The following is a 19,229-nucleotide window of genomic DNA, read 5'->3' as shown; positions in this document are numbered from 1 at the left end:
AAAATGAGGACTGATGATTTAGAGTCTGCTTTAGCCAGTCTGAGATCCTCCACGACCGAGAGCAGGGCAGTCTCAGTTGAGTGGCCTTTCTTAAAGCCGGATTGCTTGTTGTCCATGAGATTGTTTTGAGTAAGAAAGTCCAGGACTTGATTGAACACTACTTTCTCCAGAATCTTGGCCATGAATGGAAGCAGGGATACTGGTCTGTAGTTTTCAAGTAGCGTATGGTCCAGGTTGGGTTTCTTTAGCAGTGGGGTTACCCTAGCCTGCTTAAATGTAGTGGGGAATAAACCAGAGTCAAGAGATGTGTTAATTATGTGAGTCAGTGTTGGTATGACTGCAGGAGAGATGGCTTGCAAGAGATGAGAGGGAATGGGATCGAGTGGACAGGTGGTTGCATGGCTAGATAGCACAAGTTTGGACACCTCAGACTCAGAGAGCTGAGAAAAAGAGGTGAGTGTGTGTGGTGTTGGTGTTGTATCTTGCGTGTTTGTTGTAGGTGCAGCAAATTGAGCACTGATTTTTGCAGTTTTGGTGCAGAAGAATGTAGCAAAGTCATCAGTAGTAAGTGTGGAGGATGCGGGTGGAGGAGGAGGATAAGAGAGAAAATAATAATAATAAGAGTAATAAGAGTAATAAGAGAGAAAATCTAAAAACACAAGAAAAATCATTAAAACACTTACATTTTTTTATGAATCATTTGGATAATTGCCTAAACCAAAATTAATTTAGCCTGTGATGTGAAGTGTTTAGCAGGGTAATGCTTGATTGCTTTTAAATGGACCATCTGCACAAAAGCACATGAGCACATGGGACATTCTTCCTTTAACCGTCAACTTCTCAGTCAGCTTTATAAGGGAGTCAACACTGAAGCAAATAAAGCTTTACTGGCTCCAGAAGAAAAATTATTTTAGACATTAAATAAGACATTTAAAGGAAATAAAAATCAACACAACAAAAATGAATAAGGACAGAAACCCAATTAGTTTGATCGCCATTATTGTCTCTTTTCTGCTAAGGTAAGGTTTTAAGGACAACATTCATTTGATGTTTTTTTTTTGTGTGTGTGTGTAGCTCATAAAGTGAATATTCAGTTACAGCATAGCTTTAGGTGAAAAGGACCAGATGAACCAGATGTTTAGCAGAGGACTTCGACTTATTGTAGAGGGTAAGAAGTGCTTTTAAATAGTACATACTTAAGAATTTAGAATGCCTAGTAGACAAGAAAGATGCACTGTAAAAATTACATGATCAAAAAGTCATGACGTTTTTAGTTACTTTAACTTATAAGTTCATCAGGTTTCAACTTTATTTTTTGGAAATGTTAACTTCATGTTTTAATTGATGTAGGATGAAAAGACTTGTAAAATTAATTTTATTCAACTTGCAGTTCAAACAATCAATATGTTATGACAGCATATATGTTTTCATGTTAATTTAAACAATTAAAATAAGTTAAGCCTATTTTAACTTGTGTTTTTACATTATACAAACTGTATGAAGCCAGTTAAGTTTAAATCGCTTGTAACATTAATTTGACTTAGCTTAAAATGTAAGGAAACTGCTTATTTTTTACAGATCTCATAATTTGTGCACTAGCTTTTATTGATTTAAAACTAATAATTTGTCTCTATATGGTAATAACCAGGGCCAGACAGAATCCGCAGACATTTTTTGCCATTTCTAAAACGAAATGTATAAAAAACAAACAAAACAAAAACAAGCAAACAAACAAACAAGCAAGCAAGCAAGCAAACAAACAAACAAACAAACAAACAAACAAAGAAAAAGTCGATTCATGGAGAATGATTTTGAGAGTATATAACTAAAATCATAATAAAATAATAACTTTTAGAAAGTTCAAGGTTTGCAAATCCATTAAGATCCACCTGTTTGATAAGCAAAACAAGCCTCTCATATAATAAAAATACAGTGTATACTAAAAGTAAATACTACTTTACAAACTGTATTGTTAATAAATCATAAATATATTTGCATATTAGTCAATAATTTTTATGTAATAAATATGAAAACTGAATAAATATATATTTAACACATATTTATAATCTGCAGTTTTTTGGGCCTAGTAATAACAAATCACAATCAGTGATCAATGAATAAACTCAAATACATGTGTAATAAACAGGAAAAATCAAGAGAAAACATATAATATGAAATAAATGTATAAAAATTGTATGCATTATTTTTCATTCATTTTCTTTTTGGCTTAGTCCCTTAGTTATTAATCAGGGGTTGCCACAGCGGAATGAAACTTATCCAGCATATCTTTTACCCAGCGGATGACCTTCTAGCTGCAACCCATCACTGGGAAACACCCATACACATATTCACACACTTACACTACGGACAAGTTTAGCTGTAATTCACCTATTGTGCATGTCTTTGGACTGTGGGGGAAACCGGAGCACCTGGAGAAAACCCTTGTGAAACACTGGGAGAACATGCAAACTCCACACAAAAATGCTAACTGACCCAGCTGAGGCTTGAACCAGCAACCTTCTTGCTGTGAGGCGATTGTGCTGCCCACTGCGCCACCATATAATTTTATATGAAATGTAAATAACTGTTGCCACATCGATTTCTGTACAAATTTATGTGACCACAATTTAACTTGTATAAAATTACAAAATATAAATGTTTTTATAATGTTAAACATTGTGCAATTCCGTGTGTCCTTCACACTGTTATGATCACCAGAGATCTAGCGTTAAGAGATAAATGGAGAACTATGCATCTGCCACTTAAGGCTGATTTATACTTCTGCATCAAGTGATCAGCGTGACCTGTGGCATCTGCCTTCCATGTAGTTTTGCATTTATAGTTCTGCATGCTGTTTGTATTGCTCTGCAATAATAATAATAATAATAATAATAATAACTTTTATTTATATAACACCTTTCCAGAGCTCAAGGACACTTTACAAAGAATGCGTCAAAAAGATAAACAAACATACAGGAGGTCAAATATAATAAACGGTAATTATACAAACAAGACCTAGGAGACAAATGAGCAGAGCACAGGAGAATACGATAAAGTGGTCAGTTTGGCAGATCAGAAGTGAAGCATTCAGAAAATAAGTGAGTCTTAAGCTGGATTTGAATTCAGAGACATTATTAGCAGAACGGAGTGAGCGTGGTAAAGAGTTCCAGAGTTTGGGTGCAAAAACACTAAATGATCTGCCCCCCATTGAAGAGAGGCGGAACCGAGGGACAGCGAGAAGGCCAGAGTCAGCGGATCATAATGAACGAGTTGGGGTGTAAGGGACAAGTATGATGCAATAACACTTCTGAAATGCTAGTAGGTTTTTATGTTCCTCTGTGTCATGTTTCTTCGTAGGTGTTTTGTTTTTTCTGAACGCTACCTTGATGTAGAAGTAGCTCAAACTCACTTATGCAGAGGTTGAATCAGCAGACGTGCAACAATATTAATCATAAAGAAAACACAAAACAAAAGTTTCCATCTAGAGCTTCTTCACGGGACTCGACACTTGTAAACAATTTATTTCAACTGGTTTGTGCGGCTCTCAGTCCCACCCACACTGGTCACAGCTACTAAACCGACCAATCACAGAGCTTGCACTAAATGTTGTTGTGACATGTACTTAAATTTTTAAAGAGGTGCGCATCAGCCTTGGCATCAGCCTCAGTATAAACAGAAGTAAATCAGCTTTTAACAGAACTACTTATAACATCATGCACCTCACTCACACACCAGTCCCAGTTCACTCCCGCATTACACTCACTCAGCTGAAGATTGTAAAGACTGATTACCTGCTGATGATTCTTTAAATAAACTGAAGTCAGATCCAAATGCAGTTTAATTAAATAGTTGTCAGGCAGGCAAAGATCACAACAGGTGCAAACTGGAGCAGACAGCTAATCAAAAAAGTGGTAAGAAAAACGGGCAAATGGTTGGGACAGGCAGTAAAACAGCATGAACAGTAAACAAAATTAGGGTCAAAAACACGGAAAGGCAAGACAAGGATAATGATTTCATAATGCTGAGTGAGCGTTATCAGGGAGTGAACTGGGATTGGTGTGCAAGTAGTTCAGTTAAGTGGCAAATGCGTCATGTCAATGCTAGTGATTACAAAATATACAGTTTGAGTTTATAGAGTTTATCCCAAATTTTTAAGTTTTTAAAATTTGCATTTCTTTCTTTCTTTCTCTTTCTTTCTTTCTTTCTTTCTTTCTTTCTTTCTTTCTTTCTTTCTTTCTTTCTTTCTTTGTGTTTTTATTATTTGTTTGTTTGTTTTAATTTTTATATTTATTTATTTGTTTGTTTGTTTATTTTTTTTACTGTTTTTTTTTCTTTCTTTTTCCCTCTTTCTTTATGGGGTATGTTTGTAGCTATTCAGTGTTAATGGTTTGTTCAATTTGTGTGTTGCGAGGAAAATTGAATACTATTGAAAATCATTACAAATATTTAAATATTAATATTTATACACACAAATCATCAGTAGAAGAGCTTGACAAACCATCAGAAGAAGATACATTCAATCCTCTCTGTATGCTTGGAGAAAAAAACATCAAACCACTGAAACATTAGGTCACCACTGTCACCTCACAGCAAGAAGGTCACTGGTTTGAGTACCGACTGGGCCAGTTGGAATTTCTGTGTGGAGTTTGCATGTTCTCCCTGTGTTTGCATTGGTTTCCTACAGGTGCTCCAGTTTTCTCCAGAGTCCAGTGACATGCGCTGTAGGTGAATTGAATAAGCTAAATTGGCCGTTGTGTATGAATGTGTGTGTGAATGAGTGTGTATTTTTTTTTTTTAGTTCTGGGTTGCTGCTGGAAGGGCATCTGCTACATATAAACTCTGCGAGAATAATTGATGGTTCATTCCACTATGTATACCTCTGAAATATCGGTTAAGCTGAAGGAAAATGAATGAATGAATGAATTTATATACTGTTGCTCTCTGATGATTTGAAGCTTTTCGTTTATCCTCACTTGTAAGTCGATTTGAATAAAAATAAATCTGCTATATGTATAAATAAAAAACAAATACTATGGAAGTCATTTGTAACTGGTTTCCAGCTTTCTTCAGAAAATATCTTGCTTTGTATAGTGAAGTGTGAGTAAATGATGACAAGAGTTTTCAGTTTTGGGTGAACTATCCCTTTAAATGCAAACAAACACAGTGTACTAAGATATTTTGACATGTTTTTCAGTTCCACGTGTCCATGTTGAACATTTGATGATCCCGAAGGTGCATGTTCTTCTACCTGCTGGAGTTGAGAAGTGGCGCTCAAACAAAGTAACTCTTGCATGTGTCATTACTGGATTACAGACTAAAGGCGTGAAAATCACATGGAAGGTAAACGGAGCAACAGGTTTAAAAAAGCATGTCAGTTCTCCTCAAGTGCACAAAGGGCCCGCAGGTACGTTCTCTGCTGTGGGACTGTACTCAGTTCTTGCTCATAATTGGAGTCGTGAGAATGTGTATAGGTGTGAGGTGTCATACAAAGGACCATTTTATTATAAAAAGGCAGAGTCGACTCCTTGCAGTCCTGCTGAGAGACTGTAACTGCGTCTTCTGTTGGAGAGTCTCAGATAAGAACCATCAAAAATGAGATCTATATGTTGACTGCTGAGCTGGAGGTTGTATTTCACATAAACTTTTGAAAGTAATACATTTCAATATGGAGTTACTCTCCAAAAAAGCAACTAGTTGTTTCAGTTGTTTACTTTTTTAATGTAAGTAATGCGTTACGTTAATTTTGAGTTACTTTTTCGTTACCTGGCTGAGGCTTGATCTTTCTTTTTTCTAATAGCTCTGCAATTAACAACACACTGTACAACCTTCATTTACCATTAAAAAAACATATTAAAAATTATAATTTAGGATAATGTTATCTTCTGACAACTTCTTGACTCCAGATCTATACATGGAGAATATACAAACTAATGAAAATATAAGGCAATGTGTTTGCTTCTTTTGTACTATTTTTTATTATGAGTTAAGTAATATCACTGTGCATTGAGACAATCCCCTTTTCCATTTCTTTAATGCATTCAAAATAATGAGAAGACTTCCATCATAGATTTGTAGGTCTTTTTATTCTGTTCATGCAGGAATCGCATTCTCTCATTGAATGTTTGATTCAAGGTGATTACGTAAAATTTAGTTCAGCAATTTATTTTTTTTAAAGTTAATTAATTAATCTAAACTCTGATACAGTTTTTTTTAAAAGAATTCAAATATTATCACTTTTTTTAAGTAATGTGTCGTACTTGTTACTTAGAAATGTAATATTATTACGTAACTTTTGTCACTTGTGATGCATTAACCCAACACTGCATCAAAAAGTCTATTAAAATATGTATTTTTGTCTTAAAGTTTTTATGACAGTATCCTCACAAATTTGCATTTGTATGTTTTGTTTTACTTGTTTAACTCTCAAATTGTTAATAAAAATGTTACATTTAAAATGAGAATCTGTAAATACCTAGTAAGCATTGCTGAACTTCAGCAAAGCTTATCATATTTTCTATGTATGTGTGGGACTCGTTTTTTGAAAACTGGACAAGCTTCAAGAACAGCAGGTAGCCATGCATGTCTATGTTACAGCAGTTAAGTAATGTTATCTCTTGTTTACAGCTTGTCAGAATGCAAAATTAGGAAAAGACAGATCATAAATTTGTTCAACACCACTCAGAAGAGACATGAAGTCTGTTTAATTGTATTTTTTGTTATTTTAACATGTGTCTTGTGAAATGTTTGATGTACTTTTGTAACAGACACATGTGAATGAGGCTACAGAGTTTGATATTAACGCCTGACTGTGTTTTCAGATGTTAAACCCACAAAATACAACTCTAAATAAATCTCTGCTGGTCACTTTTGTCAGGTACAATTACAATGTAGCCTATATTTTATCCATTACACAAACTGTAACTCAGGTGCAGTAACAGAGGAACAGACAACACACAAACAACTGCCTGCAGCTTATACAGTAACGTGAAATAAATTCTTCTGTTTAGTTAAAATGACTGTCATTTTACGAGGCATCTACTCAGTTTGTTCACAGTTTTTTGATAACTGAAGTACGATTAAGAACAAATGTAGTTCAGAATACATCATGTTACATGAGCACCAAAGAGAGTAAAGCCCAATATTAATATTCACAGACCTTCAAAATAAGGTGAGCTAATTTTAAGGGTTTCTAAAACTGTTGTTGGAATTTTTTTTGCACTTACAGGCCACATATCCTCTGAGTAGACATCAGAGAACTCTTTAAACATAATGTATTAATTTTATGACACATTCAAAACATTTATTTCATATCAATATTTATGCAGATATTACTGTACCAATTCTGATGCAACTTCTGTGACACTGGTACATTTCAAAGATTAATATTATAATTTTATTGTTGGTGTTTCCATTTGATAAGTAACTCTGTAAACTGTCCAATTGTATTTATTGTTTAAATAAAATGTATGTCTCAGGCATTTAATGTGGATCTTTCACATTAAATTTGAGTGAATTTGAGGATAATGAATTTGATGTATGTGACTGTGATAAATCCTTTTAACATTTAATCTACAAAAACGTTCTAATATCTATTCTTCTAGTAGTTATATTTTATAATATTCATTTATTTTTAGCTGTTCCTTGCAGTATTAGTAGTCACTCAATAGCTACTAATTCAGTGTACCTTTTTAAAAGATACTTGAGGTCAGCTAACAAAATACTAATACAAAACAAAGGTTTCCATCTAGGGCTCCTTCACGGGACTCGACACTTGTAAAAACTCACTCCGACTGGTTTAGCTTTGGCTTCAGCCTCCACGAGGGCTATGCAACTGCGCAAAGGCTGCGCTGGAGCATATGTGTGCGCTTGATGCAGAAATATTAATCAAACTTTAACCAAACTACTTATACCATCATGCACCTCATTCACACACCAGTCCCAGTCCTGCTTACACTCACTCAGCTGAATCTTGTAAAGACTGATTGCCTGCCTGACAATTCTTTAATTAAACTGAAGTTGGATCCAAAATTAGTTTAATTTAATAATTGCCAGGCAGGTAAAGGTCACAACAGGTGCAAACTGGAGCATAAAAGTAATTGAAAAAGTGGTAAGAAAAACAGGCAAATGGTCTAGAAAGGTAGTAAAACAACATGAACATTAAACAAAACAAAAACACAAAGGCAAGAGAAGGATAATGATTACAAATTATGTGCTGAGTTAAGGCTGATTTATGCTTCTGCATCAAGCTCATGCGTGGTCCGGAGCAGCCTTTACGGTCGCATAACCCTTGCCATGGCATTAGATGCATTAGATAATACAGTAGCTCTTATTATTTGCATATAGTGCTTTTAAATAGATATTTATCCATTATATCCTAGTTGTGTTACATAAATATCAAATAGTCTGGCCAAGTAGTTGAAAATCTAATTTATCTGAGGGATTTATCGACCAGCAAAGCACAAACAAAATGGCAGCAAAGCCTAGATACACTAAATTAGTGAACTAATGGGGAGAATAGTGAATGAGCGGTATACTGATTTAAAACACTTCTAGTTTTGCCATGAGATCTGCAATGCAGGTACTGACCAGGCTTAGCCCTGCTAAGTTTCACAGGCCAACCACATGAGAACTGCAGAGTACTAACTGCTGGATATAAACTGGTATACGTATCTAAGGAATAATTACTAGTACGTGATAAAAAAAAACTATTTAAATAGTATGGGTATCTAAGAAGTAGTTATAGTAATGTGCTAGTATCTATAAATAGGCATAATAAGCTACTATCTTAAATCGTATGTAATAGCCACACCTTGAGTTAAAACAAAATAGTTACTAATCACTATTGAAATAAGCACATTTTTCAAACAATAACACTTGTACTCTGTAAACAATTTCCTGTGTTTACAGCAACTTACTGGCAGCAGTTAGCCAGATATTTACTGTAAAATAAATTACAGTAAAAATATTGTATTCACATTACAACACCTTTTATCTTGCTGTATATTCATTTACAGAATTGTGTGTATATCTTTACAGTAAAATATACAGTAATTTTCACAAAGCAACTTTAAAATACAGTAACATACTGCATAGCATGTTCATTTTACAGTTAAATACTGTGATTTACAAATATTGTTAACAGTGTACCTAAAAATGAAGTCCTAGCTAGTGAATAAGTATGTTGCATGTAACAAAGAAAATGCTAGTATGTAAATAATAAATCTCAAAAAGAAAATAAACACTAGAATGTTGTATTGAATAAATATTAAAGATCTAATCTACCCAACAATGAAAGCGATCATCCTTATTACCGTGTCCTTTACTTGCTCCATACCTGTTGGATGGGTCAAAAGCAGAGCTCCAATTTTGAGTATGAGTAACCTTTACCATTGGAAGGTCGTAGGAACTTAACTTAAACAGGAAACTTCACTTGTTTGATTTTTGTTTCTGTTGAATAAAAAAAAAAAGACATTTTAAAGAATGTTGCAAACCTGTAATCATTAAAGGGGACCTATTTGTACTGAGAAAGGCACAGGCTCGCAAGATTATCAAAACACATAGATTTATTATAATAACTTACAAGGAAGAACATGGGGTGAAGACAAGCAACAAATGAGACATCAACAGAGAGAATACCGGACAACGAATGACTAAACACAGGGACTTAAATACACTGGGGATGTTGACAATGATTATATACACGGGATGAACACAGGTGACATAGATGAACATAACAAATGGCGGGAACGGGAACAAAGGGGCACATGGGAAGGTCAAATGTTGAAAACATAACACACAAGGAAGACTGGGTGTGACACTATTTTGCCTATTTTTACAGGATGTAAAATAAGTCTCTGATGTCCTTAGACTGTGTTTGTGAATTTGCAGCTCAATATGTCCCACACGACAATGTTTAATAACTCTTTGAAACTGCCCCTTTTAAGCGTTGATCCAAATTGTGCCACTTTGGTGAGTGTCGTTTTAAATTCAAGTGAGATTATTGCTGCGTCCCAATTCACAAACATATACTATACCCTAGAAGTATGTAGGCCTAACATTATTTTTATTTATTTATTTTTAAGTAACTAAGTATGCAAGCTTTGGGACATTCTACTTCCTTGTAAGCAGATCGTTATGTTGCTTAGTTACGTCCCCTGTCAATCATCTTGACACATCATGCACATTTCCTTCACATTTAATTACCTTATTAGAGAAAGTAAAAAAAATTCATTTTGAAAGCGAAATGCATTGATTTTATTTTTTTGCTGTTTGAAACAACTAACACTCATTTGGGGGATGGTGGGTCTCTAGCGGGGGGGGTCTTTGGAACGACCGCTGGCAAACGCTATGGATAAGCTCACCGGGGGCGTTGGTTAGACCCAGGGGAGAGCCCACCAAGCCATGCCCGGATAGAGACCACTCTCTCCGGCATGACCCGCGCCTGGAGGGGGGGGTAGCGCGTCCCTGGGTTTCGCTGACCTGCCGTCAAGTTTTCGATAACAGACACATATGAAGGACTTAGTGCAATTTCCAATTTCGCGGTTGATCGAACCAGGCCCCAGAGGCATTCAAAGAAGCCCCAGGAGATGCGTTCGAACCCGGGGGAGCTAGGTGCGCCCTACTGCCCTGGTTCAGCCAAAGACCCAGGCCTCAAAGGCAATCAAAGAAGCCCCAGGAGATGCGTTCGAACCCGGGGGAGCTAGGTGCGCGTAACTGCCCTGGTTCAGCCAAAGACCCAGGCCTCAAAGGCAATCAAAGAAGCCCCAGGAGATGCGTTCGAACCCGGGGGAGCTAGGTGCGCGTAACTGCCCTGGTTCAGCCAAAGACCCAGGCCTCAAAGGCAATCAAAGAAGCCCCAGGAGATGCGTTCGAACCCGGGGGAGCTAGGTGCGCGTAACTGCCCTGGTTCAGCCAAAGACCCAGGCCTCAAAGGCAATCAAAGAAGCCCCAGGAGATGCGTTCGAACCCGGGGGAGCTAGGTGCGCGCAACTGCCCTGGTTCAGCCAAAGACCCAGGCCTCAAAGGCAATCAAAGAAGCCCCAGGAGATGCGTTCGAACCCGGGGGAGCTAGGTGCGCGCAACTGCCCTGGTTCAGCCAAAGACCCAGGCCTCAAAGGCATTCAAAGAAGCCCCAGGAGATGCGTTCGAACCCGGGGGAGCTAGGTGCGCGTAACTGCCCTGGTTCAGCCAAAGACCCAGGTCTCAAAGGCAATCAAAGAAGCCCCAGGAGATGCGTTCGAACCCGGGGGAGCTAGGTGCGCGTAACTGCCCTGGTTCAGCCAAAGACCCAGGCCTCAAAGGCAATCAAAGAAGCCCCAGTAGATGCGTTCGAACCCGGGGGAGCTAGGTGCGCCCTACTGCCCTGGTTCAGCCAAAGACCCAGGCCTCAAAGGCAATCAAAGAAGCCCCAGGAGATGCGTTCGAACCCGGGGGAGCTAGGTGCGCGTAACTGCCCTGGTTCAGCCAAAGACCCAGGCCTCAAAGGCAATCAAAGAAGCCCCAGGAGATGCGTTCGAACCCGGGGGAGCTAGGGGTCCATTGCTGAGCTGCTAAGCCGCCTCCCAGCGCTCATATTTCCGCAGCAAACGTAAGACCCCACCGCTGACGGAGGCTAAAACGACGTGCGGCTGGTGCCCCATACACGAGCCCAGGGCCGGTGGTGACCCATTCACAAACCCAAAGACCGATTGGGCCACCAGCGGTACGTCTTGGCCAGTTGGGTCACCAGCAGCACGTCTGTCTGATCCATGCGGTTTGGAGGAGTTAGTGTCCCCGGGCTTAATAGTGGGGTGCCCGGGCACGGCTGGTGATTAGGTGCAAATCTAGGGGGTCCTTTGGTACCAGCGCTTGCCGCCGGAGAGTGCGTGTACCTCGGGCAGAGCGCGCGGGGCACAGGCCTCCCCAACGCTGGATCTCAGAGGCCCCAGGGGCTGGGCTCGCTCCCCAAGAAGGGTGTGTGTGCCCCGGGCAGAGCGCGCGGGGCACAGGCCTCCCCAACGCTGGATCTCAGAGGCCCCAGGGGCTGGGCTCGCTCCCCAAGAAGGGTGTGTGTGCCCCGGGCAGAGCGCGCGGGGCACAGGCCTCCCCAACGCTGGATCTCAGAGGCCCCAGGGGCTGGGCTCGCTCCCCAAGAAGGGTGTGTGTGCCCCGGGCAGAGCGCGCGGGGCACAGGCCTCCCCAACGCTGGATCTCAGAGGCCCCCATTAATGGTTCACCAGCGGCTCCATCGATGGTTCACCAGCGGCACATCTTTACGCATCTAGCGCCAAAGGTCCAACAGGAATACGTTATGCCTGGCGCTCACCGGGGCGTTGGTTAGACCCAGGCCCGAGCCCACCAAACCATGCCCGACGGGAGACCACCCTTCCCGGCCTACTTGTCGGGACGTCCCGCGCCTGGAGGTTTTTGCCCGACACCCACAATCTCTGACCTGCCATCAGGGTTTCGGGGAAGGCGTAAAAATATGGACTTAGTCTCTGACAGTCCAGTCGCCAGACCCCACGGTGACTGATCGATAGGAGTTAGTGTGGCGCCCCAGGGGCTAGGCCCCCACCCAGGCCCCCCAAAGCACCAATGGGGTCGGCCTCTATGGGTGTGGCAGATCCTCCCCGTCCTGGGCGCTGTATCAGGGAGGCGTGGGGGTGTCCCTCCGCACACAGCGCCCCCCCTTCCCGCCCCGATCTGTGGGTAAAGGACCCAGATGGCCCGTCTGGCTAAATGACCCAGAGCTTGTCTGCTGCTCAGCCCGCCCGCCAGCCCGCCCCCCTGGACTCCATTTCCCCCGCGCCGATACTCGGCCCGTGCCCCCGCCCCCCACGCCCTGCGAGGGCTGGGGGATGTTCGGTGGGTTCGGTCGAGTCACCCGGCGTGGTGAATCGAGGCCCCAGGGGCAGCGTAGGGAACGAGCTGGTGTGGGCTTCGATTCTACCCCCGCCCGAGTGTGTGCGTCTGCATCCCGTCCGTCCGCCCGCAACGCCGCCCACCCCCTGGGTTTATCCTTGCTGGCTCCCGGCTGACCCACACCCCGCCTACCCTGCTCCCGGGGGAGTGAGGGTGGTTGGTTGGGAGGGGAAGCTAGTGGACTCCGGCGAGGTGAAACGTGCCAGGGTCAGTGGTGCCGGGGTTACGGGCTGTCTGGACCCCCCTTTCGATGGTTGGTGCGTATTCCATGTTGGTTGTAGCAGGTCACAAAAGCTCCCGCGGCTGGCGCGTGTGGAGCTGTCCCCCCCCCCCCCCCCCCCCCCAATGGGGCTCAAACAATCCCCGTTTTGGGGTGGAAAAAGTGAACGTGAATGGCTGTGGAAAAGCTCCCGCTGGCCAGAACAGCAAAATGAAGGGGGGATAGGGAGTGAGGTGGGACACCCCTTCCCCAACTCGAGTCGTGACAAGAGAGAGAGGTGTCGAACCGCTGACCGGGGCAACGATGAAGGGGCAGTGGGGTGCATTGTTTAACGGGACACCCCCTCTGGTTCCTTTGAAAAGGGGGGAAGGGAGTGAGGTGGACACCCCTCTCCCCCCTGCTTGAGAAGTCGTAACAAAAGAAAGCTTGAACCGAATGGATCTCCGTAGGGCATCGGTTTACACCTCCTGGTGCGGGGGGGGTGTCCTTCCCCTTTAAGAAATACGGGTCCACCAACGTCATGACGCGGAAGTGGACGCCGCCTCCGGCCGCTTATTAACCGCCGCACGTGGCGTGCGGGCCCCTTTCCCCCTCTGCATTGGCTCTAGCACGGTCATGGCTGAATGTGCCCTATGCTTCAACGTCTACAGCCGGCTTGCGCCTCACCTGACGGCCGTTCACAAGGTGGCCAACTCGGACGAGAAGCGGCTGCTGCTCGCGCTGGCCGCCGGCCGCGTGGACACGCGGGAGACACCGTGCCCGGTCCCGGGCTGTCGCCGGACGCCAGCCCGCCTAGACAGGCACTTGAGGCAGCACGCGGAGCTCTCGACCTCGGGAAGGAAAGAGGCTATGGGGAGGGCGAAACGCCGGAAAGTAGCTCGGGAGTTGCAGTGGCTGCGGTCCACCCAGCCTGCAATCCCTGTCGTGTCCCAGCTAGCATCGTCCTCCGAGGGGGAGCGGGACTCGGAGGACCCAGAGGCCGGCCACCCGTGCGCCGACCGCGGCTGCAGGCGCGCCACCGAGCGCATACAGGCTCAGCTCACGGACCTGGGGAAACAGGTTACCAAGATGCGGTCCACCCTGCTCCAGATCACACGCCTCTACCGGGAGCTGAGGAAGGGAGAAGGGGGGAGAAGGAGGAGGAAGAGGGCGAGGAGAACCAGGTAGCCACCTGCACCACCGGCTCCCGGGCGAGGCGCGGCCGGAGGTCCGACGCCCCCCGAGCCTCCGGAGGCTTTGGAACCCTACCCGTTCCCGGACCACGTCCCCGCGCTGAGTTGAGTATATTTCAGGCACGTCACTGTCGCTCTGCTGGCTGTGTGCCTTCGGGGAAGTTGACTCTTGGTTGTGCTCGTTCCACAGACCTTCTCTTGGGGGAGTTCGAAGGGTACCAACTGGGCAGCGAGCCCACCGCGCGCCTGCGGAACAACGTCACTTCGAAGCTGGGGAGAATCAAAGCCTTCCTGGGTTACATGGCCAGGGGCACCGCGGAGCCAGGGGACTTCCTTTTCCTCAACCAACCAGCCCGAATCCGAGCGTGGGCCGCCCGGCTAGGTCAGACGCGCATGGCCGAGCCCACCAGGCAGCACTACCTGAAGAACGTGGCTCAGTTCCTAGACTACCTCTCGGAGACGCCGCCGGCCGCCTGTCAGCTCTCCAGCACGGCTCTGGTTCTGATTCGAAGGGAGGTCAGAGCCCTCATCCGCGGCATACGCCGGGATGTCGTCGTGCACGAGGTAAGGACCAAGCAGGCGAAGGAAAGCCGACTGATCCCCAAGGCCAGTCTGGTGCGCTGTCACCGGACCGCTGGGAGGAAAATTCCCGCCCTGCTAGGTAAGCAAGCCCTTCCGCCGTTCCAGCGATTCCCCCTGTTCGTTCTTCCGGGGCACCAACAGCCCTTGGTTCATCCAGCCACGTCTGTCTGCCCCTCTCCCCCGCGAATGGGACTCATTCGGGGGGGAAGGGGGGCAGACCGACGTGGAGAGGGGCAGACAGACGTGGCTGGATGAACCAACAGCTGCTGGTGACCCGGAGAGGAGTTGTGCGTTTCTTCTTCAGGGGCACCAGCAGTCCATGAACTGCTGGTGCCCCTGAAGAAGAAACGCACATTTCCTCTCCGGGCCACCAGCAGCTGTTGTTTGAGCTGCTGGCGCCCCGGAGTACAAGTCACCAGCAGCCAAGAGCTGTTGGTGACCCAGAAAGGAAATAGAACCGTCGGTGGTCTAATCTGTCTAATGTCTTTCACCAGATAGCCTCGAATCCAACCCAAGCACTAGGCAACAGTGGCGCTTCTATGGCTTTCTGACTGGCTACCTAACCTCCATCTCTGGGCACCGCTGTGGAGTCTTCCAGAATCTCACAATCCAGGAGGTTGAAGAGGCCTCCAGAAGCCCCGACGAGTCTGCTTATGTCATTAACGTGAGTATGGCGCAAGTAAGGTGGGGGTCACCAGTAGCATGCTCTCTCTCTCACTCACTCACTCACTCACTCACTCACTCACTCACTCACTGCTTGTTCTCTGATGGCAGATTACCACTCACAAAACAAACAGAGCCTTTGGGGCGGCTCAGCTGTCCCTAAACAGGGAGGAATACAGCTGGTTCCGCAGGTTTTTGGCGCTGCGGGCTGGTCTCCCCGGAGGGAGCCAGGCTACCTATTTCTTTTTCACTTCCAGAGCCAGTCCTTGTCGGACCCTGAACAAGTACTTTCAGTCTGCTTGGCTCAGTATGGGCCTTCCAGGCAAACCCACCTTTACTGACGTACGCACTGCGATCGCGACTCATGTGAGTAGGCATTGTGACGCCCCTGTAACTACCAGCGGCGGCTTCTATCCTAATCAAACTTCTGTCTCTCTCCGATGCAGGCAAAGAATGCACACTCTTCAGAGGATCGCCACAAGGTGGCGCAATTCATGTGCCATGACACTTCAACCTCAGATAAGTTCTACGCACTTCACCTCGGACCTCTCCAAGCACGCGAGCGCCGCAGACTCTTTGAAAGGGCCCTGGTGGAGGAGGAGGAGGAGGAGGAGGAGGAGGATGGGGAGGCAGCGGGCACTGAAAGCCCCCCGCGGAAAGGGCGCAAGAGGACGGAGACTTCCGTCTCTCCCCTGGTAAAAATCACATTCTCTTTGGCGTGGACAGCAGAACGTGTGGCATTGGCTAACTTCCCTTTATGTGTCTCTTTTCCAGGAGGGAACCAGCAGGAGGACGCTGCCATGGCGCCCTGCCAAAGGGAAAAGCCAGGGCGCTCGCCCGCTCGAACAAACAGAAGACTCTGAATCGTCCTGAATAAATATTGTACAACTTAACGGTCAAATGGTGTTCAGTGTCTTCATTATTCCTTTTATTTATTATCTGTGTGGTAAAAGTAAATTCAGTGGGGACAAAAATGAGCCCTGTCTTCTTAGTTCAACGCTGTATGCCTGCTGCGTCCAGGTCCTGCCTTGGCTACGTTCCGATTGGGACAGATTAGCCCTAACTTGTGTGTTAAAAGTGTCACGTGGGATGCCCTCGTCCAGGTTCTGCCTTGGCTACGTTCCAATTGGGACAAACTATCCCTGCCTTGAGTGTTAAAAGTGACTCGCGGGACGCCCCCGTCCAGGTTCAGCCTTGGTTGATAGCTCATAGGGAGAATGAATCCCTTTTCCAGCACAAGGGGGTGATGGGCTGGACAAATCTGTCCAGGTCTGCAAATGCTTTGAACGCCCAGAAGGCCTTGAGTCCAATTCTGTATATTAGCAAGCTTCTCCCGGGACAGCTCGGTCCTTAGAGATGCATGAATAGGTCAGGACAGGGCAGCTGTGGAGTGGAGGTTAACTTTATGGAGAAGCAGCAGCAGAATAATCTGCCATTCGCGAGTCTTTTATGCAGAGAAAACTTCTCAGGTCTTTGGGCAATTATGCATTCAGAAGTTGTCCAAACATATCTTCATGTAAGTTCACATTGTTGTTGATTAAATATAACACGGAAAATGGGCTTTAAACATGTTCCAGTTGGTTAGATATTAATTAACAGTCATTCAAACAACTTTACCAAAGCCTCTCCACTTGATAGTTGGTCACATGCATCTGCCATGTTTGTAGTTTATTAACATGTTTTACCGGAATCTGTAATTTTAATTAAATCAAACATGCAATGTATATTGTGGGCAATATTAGCTGTTAGAGTATGGATGTTTCGACTCTTCGAATTTTTGCCAAAAATATTAAATCATCCAAGAACCTTTGGCATTCTCTTTTCAACATATGGTTTGGCACATACTAATTTTATTTTCGAATACTTTTTAGGATGGATAGAATGCGAAATGGGACCCAGCAATAGTCACAACACAGCAGCGTTCGTCACATTTTTAGAGTCCCCTTGAAACATTCTGTTGTGTTCCGTTTTTTTTGCAAGTGTTGTGAGAAAATGCAGTGCAGTTTATTAATTTGTGTTGTGAGAAAATGCAGCGCATTTTATTAATTTGTTTGTGTTGTGAGAAAATGCAGCGCATTTTATTAATTTGTTTGTGTTGTGAGAAAATGCAGCGCATTTTATTAATTTGTTTGTGTTGTGAGAAAATGCAGTGCAGTTTATTAATTTGTGTTGTGAGAAAATGCAGTGCAGTTTATTAATTTGTTTGTGTTGTGAGGAAATGCAGCGCATTTTATTCATTTGCTTTTGTTATGAGAAAATGCAGCCCATTTTATTCATTTGTATTGTGTGAAAATGCAGTGCAATTGATTAAATTGTTTGCGTTGTGAGAAAATGCAGCACATTTTACTGTCAAACATATAAAGATCTTTTCTACATTTGCTGCTGTTTTTTGTAATTGCATGTGTTTTCGTAAGTTGCAGCATATTAGAGAGGGGTCTTGATGGAGACCTGATGCAGTACAATTTGAGCTGCATCCAATGCATTTTAATGCGCTTACCTAACCCCACCCACTAACCCTACCCAATGACGTCCCTCACTAAATTGAGTGCATTGTGTCTGACATTGCATCGCTGAGTGATGCAATCTCAGCTTGCATCATAAAGGCTGCATTCAAATACTATAGGTAAGTTAAGCTCCCTCAGTCACCGTAGAGAATAAGTATATGTTGCATGTAACAGATAAGATATTAGTATCTAAATAATAAATCTCAGAAAGAAAATGAAATAGACACTAGAATGTTTTATTGAATAAATATTAAAATAAGACAATTCACCCAGCAATGAAAGTTGTCATCATTATCCTTTTCATACTAGTTTGAGTTTGTTTGCTTGTTTTTTTTTTTTTATATACAAAAAATATTTATTAATGATATTTTGAAGAATGATTGAAACCTGTAAGGGTTGACTTCCATAGAAAAAAAACAAATACTTTGAAAGTCAATTGTTAAAGTTTTCAACGTCCTTCTGTTGTTTTTACACCACAAAAAATAATCTAACTGGTTTTGAACATTTTTGGTGAGTAAAATATGACAGAGTGATTATTTTTGGGCGAACTATCCCTTTAAAACAGCTGCACAGTTACAATAAAAACCGCAAGAGAGCGCTAAAGGTTTAATATAGGACCTGTTTACTGAAAAGCTCAAAAAAAGGTCACGAGAAGGGCAGACACTTCTTACTTTGAGAAACAGTTGGCAGACCACTTGCTCCGTTCTGTTCGATTCAAAAATCCCTGATGTCTAACTGGAACCTCATCACTAGTATGATAAACATGCTTAATTGGTCTCTCTTTTGACTCCAAAGTTTTTAATGTTAGCTAACACGAAAACAGATGAACTCTATTCCTTCTAATGAGCTTTTAATCAATTGTCCAGTTATACTATTTGTTTAAAAAGAAAAACAATGGACGTCAGTGTGCTTTTGTAGAAAATCTGAGTCATGATCCCAGCCCTTGTTGATTAATAACAAAGAAGCTGGAAAATTAAACTCAGGTGTTCAGTGCTATAATATGTTACAAAAGCGTTACTTTCAATGTGTAAATAATGTAATCTGTGAACATTTAATCAATATGTAACATGGACGAGGTACACAAATCAAGCTCTTATAACCTAATAAGATATTACTACAGTAAAAAAGATAAAGTGATCTTTTCTGAAGTTACTTAAGTACAAAAGTATTTCGTTTTAATTGTCCCTC

General features: G+C 43.4%; 2 protein-coding genes across 4 annotated transcripts; both read left to right on the top strand.

Moving 5' to 3' along the window:
- The first annotated feature begins 843 nt into the window (after positions 1 to 843).
- Positions 844 to 6,338, top strand: si:ch211-1a19.2. Its single transcript, NM_001122626.1, is given in 3 exon segments — positions 844 to 1,019; positions 1,095 to 1,168; positions 5,195 to 6,338. Coding segments are annotated over 3 exon segments (489 nt in total). The 5' UTR covers positions 844 to 960; the 3' UTR covers positions 5,551 to 6,338.
- Positions 6,339 to 13,630: 7,292 nt separating this feature from the next.
- On the top strand, positions 13,631 to 16,438 carry LOC141376692 (uncharacterized). Of its 3 annotated transcripts, XR_012387422.1 has the most exons (6): positions 13,631 to 14,396; positions 14,483 to 14,953; positions 15,369 to 15,538; positions 15,649 to 15,903; positions 15,984 to 16,232; positions 16,312 to 16,438. XR_012387422.1 is itself a non-coding variant. In XM_073917228.1 (5 exons), the coding sequence occupies exons 1-5, from the start codon at positions 13,744 to 13,746 to the stop codon at positions 16,408 to 16,410; spliced, it is 1,983 nt and encodes a 660-aa protein (XP_073773329.1). In that variant the 5' UTR covers positions 13,631 to 13,743; the 3' UTR covers positions 16,411 to 16,438. The 3 variants fall into 3 exon arrangements, 2 of the variants coding, with proteins under 2 accessions (XP_073773329.1, XP_073773328.1); XM_073917228.1 differs by having other exon boundaries at positions 13,631 to 14,953; XM_073917227.1 differs by having other exon boundaries at positions 13,631 to 14,953; positions 15,984 to 16,438.
- The last annotated feature ends 2,791 nt before the right edge of the window (positions 16,439 to 19,229 follow it).

The sequence above is a fragment of the Danio rerio genome, chromosome 11 (genome assembly GCF_049306965.1).
Source record: "Danio rerio strain Tuebingen ecotype United States chromosome 11, GRCz12tu, whole genome shotgun sequence".
Classification (NCBI taxonomy): domain Eukaryota; kingdom Metazoa; phylum Chordata; class Actinopteri; order Cypriniformes; family Danionidae; genus Danio; species Danio rerio.
The sequence above is the reverse complement of the archived record's forward strand: the minus strand, read 5'-3'. Positions and strand labels throughout refer to the sequence as shown.